At 39.4% G+C, this 14,462-nt stretch overlaps 1 protein-coding gene across 15 annotated transcripts in view; it reads left to right on the top strand.

The window, feature by feature from the left end:
- ebf3a (EBF transcription factor 3a) overlaps window positions 1–3,291 on the top strand; it is a 104,872-nt gene extending 101,581 nt beyond the window's left edge. For all 15 annotated transcript variants that reach the window (XM_051915118.1, XM_051915108.1, XM_051915117.1 and 12 more), the window contains one exon: window positions 1,332–3,291. In XM_051915118.1, the coding sequence (XP_051771078.1) occupies window positions 1,332–1,363 (32 nt within the window). In that variant the 3' untranslated portion in view covers window positions 1,364–3,291. The remainder of the gene's footprint in view (window positions 1–1,331) is intronic.
- Window positions 3,292–14,462: the final 11,171 nt, after the last annotated feature.

The following is a 14,462-nucleotide window of genomic DNA, read 5'->3' as shown; positions in this document are numbered from 1 at the left end:
AAATAAAACTGATGCTACTGCTCCATTATTCACAGGCCTCTTTTGCATTCAAACTGAGCTGAACACATGTAATATTCTCTCCATATTCTCTTTACCTTAACTGTACATGCTGCCCCCTCGTCCTCAGAAATTAAAAATTCATGTTTCCTACAATAGTAGCGCAACCGACGGACCCAAAAGGGCAGAAATGTTAACGTCACGCCGTGCTCGCTCACCCGACGTTGAACAACATTGCCAAAGAGGAAGTTAACAGCAGAAGAACCGATTAGGTTGAATGCGAGGAGGGAAGAGGGAAAGAGCGCGCGTTTCTCTCGGCAGGGCGGCGTCGTTCGGCAAATTAAAGACTTACTCTGGCTGTTTAGTGCGCTCGTATTTGCTCTCCGTCAAGGCCCAGTTGTTTGCTTTGAAAACATGTTTTAGCCATAGCGTGTGCAAGCGAGATTAATAATGTTAGACCTAATGAACTGAGAAATTAAAGTTCATGCCGCTACATGCGTCTGCTTATTAATATGTGGTTTGCAGAAATTAATGAGGAATGCCACAACATCAGATGCCTTGGCAAACTTAAAAGCACTCCAAGCATGACTCTACAAATAAGTTGAAAGCGGCAAAAGAGCTTTCTTCCCGTTTTCTCTCCCCTGGCACTTCACTAGACACCTAATTGCGGAAATGAGCGGAGCGAGCGAGTACATCAATCTTCGTGTTCGGGCGGGCCGAGAGGTGGGCGTTCGACGACCCAGTCCGGCCTTCTTTAGATGTCACGATAAGGAGAGATAGGGGGGGGAAATACGGGCTGACAGAGGAATGCAAATGGTTTTCCAGCATCCACTCGGCTCCGGTAATGGCAGGAGGGAGCGAGCGAAGATTTCAATTTGGGCAAAGCCGAGGGGTGTCTGGTTGCTGACTGAGGAGGGGAGACCGCGGGTCTACGTGACGTTAGCAGAAGTGACCGTGTTGTTTCTCGGCTGTCAGCAGGGACCCTCTCCTGGGAGTCTGGCCCACTGTTTGCCATTAACAAAACGCTAAGAGAAATATCACACATGTGGGAGCCAGGATGCTTTCTCCTCAAAATGTCAGAAAGCTCCTCTTTCAAAAAGTGAAGTCTTTCCAGCACGTCTTGTTGGTGAAGCACATTTCACTCAATCACTCTCAACCCTCCCCCGCCGTCGGCCCCCGACAGCAACGGCCTCCATTTTACAAACATCCCCAGCGCCTTTCGAGTCGAGTATTTTGTGAAATGCGAGTGACATACTTACTGCTGTGTTGTTTTTTGTCTTCCGCGCGGCGTCTCGGGACCTCCCGTGCTAAAATTGTTTCTCTTTCTCTTTCAGCTATGTCCGGACTGGTGGTCCCACCCATGTAAATTGCACTCCCGTCCCTTGTAAAGCAGCCGTCTCCTCGCCGGGGGACGAAGCGTAGTACGTTGTACGGAGGATCCTCCTCGAAGTTGTCATTCGTCATGAAGTTAATCAGCAGCTAATTCTGTTATTCAGAGGAAAAAGACACTTTGTTTCAAAGAGTTTATTCGAAATTGACTTTGTCATGAACAATTTCATTTTATTGACTGAATCTCTTGTCATATTTTCACGATCTTGAAGGGGGGGAAAAAAAGAACAAAACGTACCTATTTTGTATAAACATTTCTGGTTTAATCTTGGCTATGTCTAGTTCTTGCTATGTGTGGGAAGAAACATTGTGGATATGCCATTTGATGAAAACACTGATAAAAAAAAATGTGTAAGAATGTTTCTCTTTCACCGATGTGCTGCCGCTGCACATCTTCATAATGTGAATTCATTTTCCTTTTTTATTATATTATTATTATTTTTTTGTTTATTGTTTTGCCTTTTTTTTTTTTGATTGTGGTAATAAAAAGGGGGCCAATATATACAGAGCCAATAAACTGGAAATAATATAAGATATATGATTTATAAATCAAAAAGAAGGGCAAGGAAGAACGAACGGTGCGAGAAGAGATCTTATCGTTCTGTTCGTTGGGCGGAATTGAACTTTGTAACTTATTGTAGGTAGAAGTTGTAACTTTGATATTGCAAAAATTCTTCTCTTGCCTTCAACAAGCACACTAACAGAGACGGAGCGCTACTGTCTGTTGGTTAAAAAAGACAAAAAAAGAAAAAAAAGAAAATATTTCCACTGCTAAAGCTTCCTGTAAAGCGAGTGTGATCTGCAATGTTTTTCAACTTTTTGCTAGCACTGTATACTATTGCATTCTTAGGCTACTGTGAAGTCTGTTTCTTGTACCAGAAAGTTGTCCTTATACCTCTAGCTCCTTACTCCCTAATGTGTTTTGTATGTGGTTATACAATTGTAGACTTTTGTGATTTTGCCAAAGTTGTAGCTAAATATTTATACACTTGTCTTGAATTTTCCAGATTCACTTAAATATTTAGTACAGAGTTTTATTCCTACAGTTAGGAGTAAAATTGTCTTATACATTGCAACACTTTCACACAAACACTTGCGGTCACTAAGGGAATTTTTTGTAACATATCAATTATAAATATTGTATTTATCTTTGAAATTTTGTATATTGCTTTCCATCGTTTTCTTTAATCTCACGTGTATTGTTTTCCACGGCCGAAATTACGATGAAGGTTTAGCCAAGAATCATCGCCTACATTCGATGTTTTGTACCGATAGATTGTATCGTCTACACGTTTAGTTTGTAATTCAGATATTTTTTTTTTTTTATGGCATCAGACCTTCCGTCCATTTTTGTTTGTTTGTTTGTTTGTTTATTTCCTATTTCGAGGAGCAGTCAAATCCATTGTTTATTTTTATATTAATTTTTAAGTTATCTAAAAAAGTACTTTTTTGAAAGAAAACTGTTTGTTGTATAGTCAAATAAATTGTTTGTGTCACCTGGCTGTAATAATATTAGTAGATAAAGTGCATGTCAAGCCGCCCCAGGGGGGGAAAAATCCAATTGTGGTTGTAAATTTTGTTTTTGTAGAATGTAAAAAGTCATTTTTACCTGCCACCATGACTTTGCCACATAACTCAACCATGTTTACAGGGATCAAGAAGGAAAAAAAAAGGAAAGAAAAAAATTATCTGCAATGGAAATCTACATCAGTTACTAATGTTTATTAAAATATGTCAGAAAAAAGCTCTGTCAAAGGCTTTCCAGTGAATCTCCTGAGAGGAACCTTTCTGCTGTTTTAATGACAAACGTACACCACAGTGAATCTCATTATTCCATTCAGATCAATGGTGTAAAAAGCACAAACATTTTTTACTAAAATAAAAAATAATTATTGTGACCCCTCATCTTTTTGGACTATTTTGTCAGTTTGTCTTTTTTAACATTAATTTTACCCTATTCCCTCAAGTAAAACAGCGTTCAAAGGGAATGAAAACAAATGAAAAGTTAGTTTTTGTATCATATATGGATAACAAAGATGAAGATGTTCTATATTGTAAATGTCATTTTGTAAGTAACTCATGACACCGTAGCATAGCCGAAATCATATCACCTTCTTACACTTTTCTCTCTGGATAATATTGATTTTCCGAGTCGTGCCAAAATCCGCAAATGAGACGCAGCGATTTCTCTCTTTTTCTTTGCACTTCAGGCTTTGTAAATGTTGTAATGTTCAGCAGTGTGCTACTCTTTCTGTTTCAACCCAAAAGCGGATGTTTCCTCTTGGCAATCGGCACACAAGTTTCCTTTAGCTGCAGGAAGCAAAGGCAGCTGTAGAAGGAAAGAAATGATGAATGTACAATGTATTTGCTTTGTGATGGCTCAACAAAGCTCGGCCAAGTGGAGGAGCCGGTGAGGTCACCCTGAAAGTAAGAAAAACCCAAGGTTACGTGAAGTGCATTTGTGGATTTCATCATTTCTGCAATCTGGTTTTGTCTTTAAGTCTAATTACGTACCCATACTCGGAAGATTTCACTAAACACGAGCTCTGTAAGAACAAATGCCTTTTTTTCTGGCTCATGTATGGATTTATTTGAGTTGTTTTATGGCCACATTTCTACATTTTGTTGTACAAAGTTGTTCATTTTACATAATATTTAATTAAAGTATTTCTTGTCTGTGACCAATTTCTCCCTGCAATCTTATTTTGGTCTTTTCTCGCTCTAAAAACAGCCATGCATTCAAAATTTTTTTAAAACTAAGACATATGAGAAGCAAAAATCGAATTACAAAATGAACACAAATGAAAATATTTCAAACTATTTAATTTACAAGATAAAACACAGTGATTTTTAACATCTACCTACTTCTACTTCTGTAAAAAGTTGCATATAAACTTAAAAATCAATTAATTATCCAGCATAAAGGATATCATTTTTGCCTTGGATTCTGATTGGTCAATATGGTGTTCCAGATGCACAACATCTCAACACTCATGCTGACCTTAGTTTACATGTGATGCACAACATCTTCAAGCAGAAAGATGGACTTCATGGATCTGCTTATAAAAACAACATTAAAAATATTAAAGACAAATAAAGTAACTAACAGCAGCTTTTAGTGCAGTCTCTCGTACCTTATTGCTTAAATCTAATAGTTTAATTAAAAAAAAAAACTTTGATTTTTAGCAAAGTAATGCATTATAAATGTCATGACAAGGACAGAGACAAAAAGTGCCACCAATTAACAAGAAAAACTCAACCTGTAGGCCTGTCACATCTGATCGGTATAAATGGCTGAAGTTATGAAGCAGAGCCGGTTAAGATGGCGGCCCCGTCTCTCTCTCTCTCTCTCTCTCTCTCCGGCCTTGGCCTTGATGTGGCATTGGCTGAGACTCTTACGGACGGGTGTTTTTGGGTGAGCCGATGACACAAGGCTTTCATCTTCCACTTCTGTGAATTCCTAGAAGAAATGACAGTCTCCAGGGGAGGGAGGCCCTCCTGGTCAACGCATTGATCCCTGAAGAACAACTGCCATTTCGCGCCGGACACTACGAGCGCGCTGTTTTGGCCTCGCTCGATAGGGAGCCGGGAGATATTTCTCTGCGATTCATCCAGACGGCCGACTTGTGACAACTGCAAAATGGAAAAAGTCTTGGTTCCATCAACATTAACAAGACATCATTAGTGGAGTAGGTGCACCTCTTCATCAACACATGATGTGAATTACAACCTGCAGAACCACATGGGGTTTGTCAGTCATGCATGCATCATTAGACGTAGCGCTCGCGGAGGGTGAACGCAGAGGACAGTGCCGGTGCTAACCTTGTTGAAGGTCATTAGTGAGCTGACTGTGGAATTGAGCTTCACTGTCTCTGTCTCATCAGGAAGCGGCTCCATAACTGATTCAACTGGATGCCTCGTTGAGCCCAGTGTTTGAAATGTAAGTTGAGCAATTACAGGCTAAAGCAGCCCGGTCAGATCTGATACCTACAGCAGCTAGAGCTGGATTCAAACAGGCTGGATTTAACAGTCAAATGGACCTATTTTGGAAGTGTTTGAAATCAATAGACTTTAGGTAAAAGAGCTGATATCAGTTCAACTCTATACTGAATATGCTTATGTCCATTTACTTCCATAATCTGACATATTTACAAGTGAAAAAGGGATATTCAACGAGAGGAAGCGTAAACTTGATTTTACCCATCAGGGAATGTGAAATGTGGTCAGATGGTTTGAAAAGTGGGATTTGTGATGTCAGACTAAAAGGAAAGTTTTTCAGAATCAGAGTTATTACATTTTAAAGAAAGATTATGAAGGCAAACACTGGCTCTCATTCACTAATAGTTGTGTAGATTATTTCATATTTTTACACACTTCTCAAGAAAAATCTCCGCCTAGTTCACAACACCGTCGTACGCACATGAATTTGTTCTTAACATCGTTTTGATGTCAGTGAATTTCGAGGATTCTAAATGAGCGGCCGCATGCACATAGTTAGCAATTTGCATAAAACATGCCCAAACCATCTCCATATAAGAGCTTTCCACGCATGCTTTCCTTCTAGCCTTTCGTCACTCGCGTCAAACTTGCCGCTGTTTGCAGACGCGCTCTCGCCCGATCCTCGAGCAATGCCAAGTGTGCCATTTTCACCAGTTCTCACAATAAACACCTTTTCTACAGACCCAGATGACAGACTTCTCATGAGCCAGCTGTACATACACATAAATCTGAGTTATCCAGAGAAACCTCGCAGTAATGGAATGTATTTGAGATTAAATTAAATTGAATTATTTAATAATTTTATTATAAATTTTATAGATGGATTATATAAAACAATGAATGCAACATACTTCAATATAATTTTAGTCCTGTTAGGATGAAATATAACTACTTAAAGGATTAGTTCACTTTAAAATGAAAATTACCCCAAGATTTACTCACCCTCAAGCCATCCTAGGTTTATATGACTTTCTTCTTTCTGATGAACACAATCTGAGTTATATTAATAAATATCCTGACACGTCCAAGCTTTATAATGTCAGTGAACGGGGGGGCAACGAGTTTGAAGCTCAAGAAAGTGCATCCATCCATCATAAACATACTCCACACGGCTCCGGGAGGTTAATAAAGGCCTTCTGAAGTGAAGCAATGCATTTGTGTCAGAAAAATATCCATATTTAACAAGTTATAAAGAAAAATATCTAGCTTTCGCCAGAGCGCCTTCCGTATTCAACGTACGGAAAAAGTTGAATACGGAAGGCGTTGGACGTAGCATAAGCGTTTTGAACTGTGAAAGGGCGTTACACTTTCTTCCTAAGTTAAATACGGAAGGCGGCCTGGATATTTCATGCATTCTGACTTATTTACACTGTTAAAGAGTTGCATTCTCATGCTAAACATGGCCAAAGTTTCAAAACACGAGTTGGACGTATGACGCAGTATTTCTGTGCCAAATACACTACTTCCGGTTTCAGAATTTTTTTCAAATATGGCCTGTATGACGTCAAAAGAGAGTGGAATTCCTTGTACAGGCACTTCTCCCTGATAAGCGTGCACACACACATCACCCAGAGCAAGAGCAAGAGCACGCCCATCAACGTGCTTCGTTCGGAGCTAGCTAGCAGACGATCTGTACACAAAAGCTGCGCGCACTCGTGACTCTTTAGCTCCGCCCACGGCACTGACGGCAGGCACGCCTCCAGGAGCTCGGCTTTTTTCGGAAAGACTTGGTTTAGCGTATATATCTTTTATAAATATGATAAAACTAAAGACTTTTTGGAGATATGAAGGATGCATTGTTACTCTGTATGTGTTCAAGATTAACACTGATGTACTCAAGAGATTGGCAGAAACTGAGTGTGTTACTCCCCCTTTAAAATCGTTCGTACGCACATTAACTAAACTTTAATTTCAAGTGCCAGGTTTGGATCTTTTATCATTTTAATTGCTTGGGGATCCATCCACCCATCCACCCATCCATCCATCCATCTATCCAAATAAAATGCATTTATTTGAATTTCAATCTTACTGGAGGGTTAAAATAAAAATAAAGTTTTTTTTGCATAGCACAGGCTAATGTGTCATCATTTCGTGCCCTGAAAACCATTCTAACTGACTGCGAATAAAAGTCGATGCATTCAACGGCCAAGGTTATCACTTTTCTAAAAGAGGAACCCTTTTGGAAGCCTTCATAGTTCATAGTCATGGTCTCCAATCCATACTCATCTGCACAGTCCTAGAAGAATAACCTCCCTGCTTTAAAACAACCACGTATCTTATCTGTCTTTCTGAGTGCCTCCGGATAGCAGGTCAGAAAATGTCAATTTCTCATCAAGACAACGGCGCTCGCCGCGTGTTTTCTTACTCACAATGTGGACAATTAAGGGGAGGCAGAGTCTCTGCATAACTGATTCGCAGGTTATTATGCAGCCGCCCGCTGGCATAGATCAGGGCTTCAGTCAGATAACAGGCCCGCCTGATAGCCACAGTGTCAATATGCCAAAGAACAGCATTTGAATGTGATCTGTTGTGCCTATTTGCCTGGACGGGGTGATCTGTAGCCAGATAACTCGAGCGTCTACCTGCTGAGGACACTGCACGGGGCCTATCGGTGTCTCCTACAATTAGCACAATGAACAAACTGGACAATAGTCTTTATACGGGCCCGGAGAATGAAATCGCCTGTTCTACCCTTAAATAGCTTCTTTTATCCGCTGAAGAAATTGCTTCAGAGAAAATCTAAATTCTATCAGAGGTAATAAAACATCCCCCAATCAGATTAGGGATCGATTTTTGGTCGCCTGCCATTCGGGCAAACGTCCGCTGTTGGAGACGTCTGCTGCTACGCGGTACGTGAGCATCTGTTTCTTCACAAGTATATCAATCTTGTATAACCAAATAAAACAACAAAAAAAGACAAACAGTTACATTATAAATGTATGAAGGAGCATTTATCATCCTCCAAAGCAACTGATGGCCATTGAAAGTACCGCAAATGCAGATCATACAGCGTGCGCTATGGGAATACGCTAATGTCCGATGTTTTGCTTCAACTACAGTGCGGAACGATGCAACTATAAGCTTTATGGAGTTAGAAATAATTATTCTGCGCTCTATCACCAGTCATAAAGACATGAAGTCGGGTCCGCTGAAGCAATTACAGCGGGCAGCTGCCGAGCTGAAGCGCGACGCTGCCGTACCGTCCAGTCCTGACGCATGTTTTCCCAGTATTAAATAAATGCAAGGACAGAACCTTCCACCCGTGTTCTGTTGTGTCTTCATCAAAGAGTGGCCCCTGATCGGCCCCTGCTCGGCCCTCACCTCACTCAATCACACAGAAAGCCTCTTTATTACGGCGGCCTAATGGCCATCCTCTGCCATAGTTTTTAATGTGAGCATTAAATATTTATAAAACCTGAGTCAATAATCCTTCATAACCTCAGTCTGGTGGAGACGGCCACTCATTCATTTACTGCGGCCCGTGTGCTCTCAAATAAAGGCAAAGGTCACGAGGTCACGCAATCAAAACTAGGCAAGGCAGGCAGCAAGCATCTGTTGTCATTATTATTAGGACAATTAGTTTTGCAGTCACAGCGATTTTGATCAAAGCATGGCGATTTTGACATGAAGTTGTGCTTTTAAAAAAAATTGTCGAAAATGTGCTTAAAGGTTCTGTATCCTTTTTTGGGCCATATTCTAATTGCTAATATTAAAATTGAATCGAAGTTCAGAAATAAATAAAATAAAATAAAATAAAATAAAAGTGGTGGAAAAAGACAAATGCTGAAACACACATACATGAAGTCCAATCATTTGATCAATTGATTTCCAACTGATTTTCATCTTTAATAAAAACAAAAATCCTTATTTCGTACTATTTCAAAATGACTAAAACACAGCTCTGAGTAAAACCACACATTAATTAAAATTAAATTAATTAAATTACTGCTTTACCAGTTTAAAAAAAGCATTTGTGATCAGTGTTTTTTCAGACAACAACAGTCTGATTTTAATCCGATATTAAACCATCTACAAAGGTTTGTGAAAATAAAAAAAAAAGTTTTTTTGTCCTGTTCAGACTATATACAGTATATATATATATATATATATATATATATATATATATATATATATATATATATATATATATATATATATATTGAATCGGATATGTGAAAAAATAAAAAATAAAATAAATATATTAATATAATATATTATAATAGATATTATAAGAGGACATGGACGTAAATATTAAATCATCACAATTAGTCAAAATAACATATCACATACCACATCACATAATTATCAAGTCTTTAAAGCCATACAAAATTTGACAGAAATAAACCATTATTCACACACACACAAAAAAAAACTTTTAAAGACTTCACATACACTTAAAGGTGCTGTATGTATTTTTTTTTTTTTTTTTTTGACTGTACTTAAGCATAAAAATACCATAATGTGTTTGCAGATGTTTAGGAAACATGCTAAGCTCACATATTTGTTTCTCTGAAAAACAATACTACAGCCAGTTATTTTACTTTGAAATGTGCGTTCCGTGTCGGAATGTCTGTGTGATTCCGCCCACTGCCAATTTACCCAATAGTATTTCGACACCCCGGGTTGCCAGTTGGCGGAAAACACAGCGTATTGCAAACATGGAAGCCAGCAAACAAACTGTGTCAGAGATAGCAGATTCTACCTGACCTAAAAAGCCTTGGCATCCATCTAAAAATCTCTATGAATGGAAGCATATTAAAACGCTGATAAATCAACTCATCAACTTACAGTGTGTATTGTAAGTCTCCTCGCCTTCCATTGTCAATTGCACTCGCTCCTGTTGCGTGTTCTCAATCTGGCAACCCGCATGAGTGTTGAGTCTGAGGAGGGGGCGGGGCAAACAATTGATTTGGACTGCAGTAGCCATTTCAACCACTAGCTGTCAATATTACATACTGCACCTTTAAATTTAGCACTTTAAGATTTTTGACCTCAAAGATTTTTTAGATGCTTTTCCCCCCTTTGCTTTTGCTTCATAGAAAAGAACAGCTAGGACCTTTTACCTAACATCTCATTTTGTTTTCAATGAACGAAAGTCAAAGGTTTGCTGAACTCCTCCTTCAAGTGTTATATTTCCTAAAATTGGGCATTTCATAAAGACTTCACAGATTTTAAACACAAAAGCGTTTGAAAACTCCAGCCACAGCTAGACAACTTGAAGATGAAAAGCCCTTGACCTCTTGTAATCGTGTGTCATGGACTGTTCCCTGTTAGCGAACCCCAGTCAGCTTGTAAATTCCTGTCCTCTCAACTCTGTCTGCAGCTAATGTCTTATGAGTAACACCATGACACAAGGCCAACTGCAGCAACACAACAGACCTTCATCTCGTCTATTCCTTTCTTCTTCCCTCCTTTCTTTCAGACAGTGATATCGGCCCCCTCACATTCCGGCTCCATGGCATAATCTTTGTTTTTGCAGGCCCAAATGTCTGTACCCATGGTGATCTTCATGCCCATCGGAGGCAACTCTCTCCCGGACACCCGACACCAGCTGTTCCTACTGCCCACTGTAGACACAACTCTCACAGCTCCAGACAGACCACACTAAGATGCAGAAATCACTCATAATGAACATACTGAACGACTGAAACCTAAAAAGAACATGAGCCAGGAGCTGTCAAATTCCAAAATTGGCAAATTGACAAAATTTTTAAAGATTTCTAATGCCATACGATAGCCTTCCTGTGGTGAGCTGATTCACTGTTTAAAGAAAATATTAGGTTACACTTTATTTTGATGGTCCACTTTAGACATTACACTACTCACAATTAGTAATTACATGTCAACTAACTCTTATTAGAGTATTAGTAGACAATTTTAAAGGGGATATAATGCCCCTTTTACAAGATATAAGTAATATAAGTCTCTGGTGTCTCCAGAATGTGTCTGTGAAGTTTCAGCTCAAAATACCCCACAGATCATTTATTATAGCTTGTCCAATTTGCCCCTATTTGGGTGTGAGCAAAACAACATTTTTGTGTGTGTCCCTTTAAATGCAAATGAGCTGCTGCTCCCAGCCGCTTTCCAGAAGAGGGCGGAGCTTTAACAGCTCGAGCTTCGGTTGCTCAACAACAAAGCTGGAGAATCTCACGCAACCAAAATGAGGATTGTCAGTAACAGTGTTCAGCCTTACATTGTTCAAACCAGAGTGGAACACTGATGGAGAGACTCAGGAAGAAGTTACAACTTTTTGAATGAAACTGGACGTTTCTGAATGGTTAGTGGATACATTTATGTAGTTGCTGTGGAGTTGATTCAACTCATCGTCTAGCATGTGCCGTCATTTCAATCTTTTGTGCAAATCCAGCATTGAATTGACCCTCGTTTATGAAGCAGTCCGGCGTAAAATTACGGCATGATAACAACACTTTACTTCAACAACTCTTCCTCTTCTCTAAAGCAGCCCAACATGGCCTCACCCCCATGTTGTGTGTTCTCGGGGGCAGGGTTTATGTAAATTTTACAGTTAGTGATGTTACGAACACGGGAAGAAGCTCGTTGTAGTCCCTGTTTGTTGTAGTCCTTAAAAACTGAATTCTGTAAAAGAAAATATCTCCTTTTGCATTGAACTTTTGAGCATCGTAACTTTGCAGATGTTGTTTATGCTCAAACTGCAACATTACACACTAACTAAAGTTAAAAAAGGGAAATCATAATCAACCACCCCTTTAAATAATTAAACTCTACAAAAGCGCAGAATATGGTCCCTTTAATGAATTTGTATTATATTATGATGGGAAAGAGCCTGAACAACATGGAATATTTACAATTCTACAGGTCTTTTCTTGGATCTTTGCATATGAAGCAATAGTTTGTCAGTTGCATTTCTCACCAGATCTGGTCTTGTTAATCAGAGAGCTGCACACCTTCAAACGCTCTTGTCCTTCACAGCTGCAGGTGATTGATCTTCAGTGCTCTATAGTTGAGCGGGTCTCGTGGATAATTGGATGGATGATATGATTCATTAGGTTAATCAATTGAGCAATCGTTCTGTAAATCACTGAGGCTCGTGATTCATTGCAATCGATTCCTTGACAAACACAAGCTTTGATAGATAAAAAGAAATAAAAGACACCTTTTCACACCCTTCACAAACATTTATATAAACACAACTGCGGTGTGTTATGACTGTGGTCATAAAGGGATGGATATGGTCAGCAACAATACTCAGGTAGGCTGTGGTGGGCTCAATTGGTACTAAAGGGCCCAAAGTATGCCAAAAAATATCCTCCACACCATTACACCAGCCTGAACCGCTGATACAAGGCAGGATGGATCCATGCTTTCATGTTGTTTACACCTAATTCTGTCTCTACCATTTGAATGTTGAAGCAGAAATCCAGACTCATCAGACCAATGTTTTTCCTGTTCTTAGCTGACAGGAGTGTCTTCTGATGCTGTAGCACATCTGCTTCAAGGTTCGATGTGTTGTGTGTTCAGAGATGCTCTTCTGCAGACCTTGGTTCCGAGTTGTTATTTGTGTTACTGTTGCCTTTCTATCAGCTCAATCCAGTCTGGCCATTCTTCTCTGACCTCTTGCATCAACAAGGCATTTTCGCCCACAGAATGGCAGTAAACAATTCAGTCAGATCTACCTGTGGTTGAACACCCACCCTCACATCTTAAGCATTCAGTCCAGACTGCATCTAGACCAGCCTGAATTCAGTGACATCTGATCTGTGCTTCTCTTTTTTCCACAGCACTGTGAGAAAGAGGCTTATCCAACTCTCTCTCTCTCTCTTACTGAATAAATATCTGTGGTTCTCCCTCACTGGGGCTGAAGGGACATTTAGAAAACTTACCGGCTTAGACTCTGACTCTCTCCCTCTCTCTCTGATTCATTGAGTCGAGTTCAGATAGTAAGTCATAGTGCAGATAACCACGGGGGCTTAAAGACCTGAAAAAGAGGGAATCCTGAGATGCTTAGCCGAATATAAATGCTAAAGTGACAATGAATCACAATGGGGAGATTAACCTTTAAGACTGGATCTCGTCTCAGAGTGCAGTGTAGTGGCTTACTGTACTGAAAACTGGCCAGATTCCCGCTGTACTTAGATAACTGTGCTAGGCTATGCTACACTGCCTCTAGGCCATTGTCTGGGTTCAAACAGCCAAATGTTTGGGTCAAACTTAGTCTTTCAACTTATTTAAAGGGTGAGTTGACACAAACATTTAAATTCTGTCATCTACTTACCCTCATATCACACATTTTTCCTCCACGGAACACAAGCAGAGTTGGCATTCTGGCAATCTTTTCCACTTTTAACAAAAAGCAGCTGGTGATATTGGCTGTCAAGCTAGGATGAAAAGCAAGACTGTACTGTATAGCTTAGAATATAGCACAAGAATCACATTGACAACTGTTATGGTATTTTTTGACAACCAATGGTCACCATAGTTTTGTTATCTTAAAAAAGTGCAGATAAGAGCATAGTAACCATAAAAACAACAAGTAATTCTACTTAAAGAAGTAATTCTAAAAGTGAGACGGCCACGAAAACAACAATTTTAAGACCAAGCAGAAGTACCAACCCTGTTCCTTTGACACTAGGTTGAATGAATGTGCAAGTGGTAAACAGTCATTCCATTAGTCATCTTTCAGAAAATCAGTTAGAGTAAACGCCATATGTGGTACTTAATATTCATGACATAATCCACAGTAAACTTCCTGAATATATAAATTTCCCACAGCACTCGGCTTCATACTATAGTAACATTAATAATCTCATCCATGAACATGATTTCTGCCCGAGTCTCGTCAGACTCTTTTACCGGCTGTGAAGTGAAGATGACAACTCCCATGATTCTGCGCTCAATCTCAGCGTCATCAAGCTACGCCTTTGTTTTGAATAGGCGACCTCTAGTGGTGAAAAATTACATATTGTGCCTTTAAGTAAATTTTATTGCTACCGCTCTGTACAACTTACCTGTTATTACCAAGTAAAATCTACTATTGAATTTAACATTCATAAAGTAAATATTACCCAATTATATTTAATTTATTTAATTTCACATAT

The sequence above is a fragment of the Ctenopharyngodon idella genome, chromosome 12 (genome assembly GCF_019924925.1).
Source record: "Ctenopharyngodon idella isolate HZGC_01 chromosome 12, HZGC01, whole genome shotgun sequence".
Lineage (NCBI taxonomy): Eukaryota > Metazoa > Chordata > Actinopteri > Cypriniformes > Xenocyprididae > Ctenopharyngodon > Ctenopharyngodon idella.
Note: the sequence above shows the minus strand (reverse complement) of the source record. Positions and strands in the feature narration are given on the sequence as shown.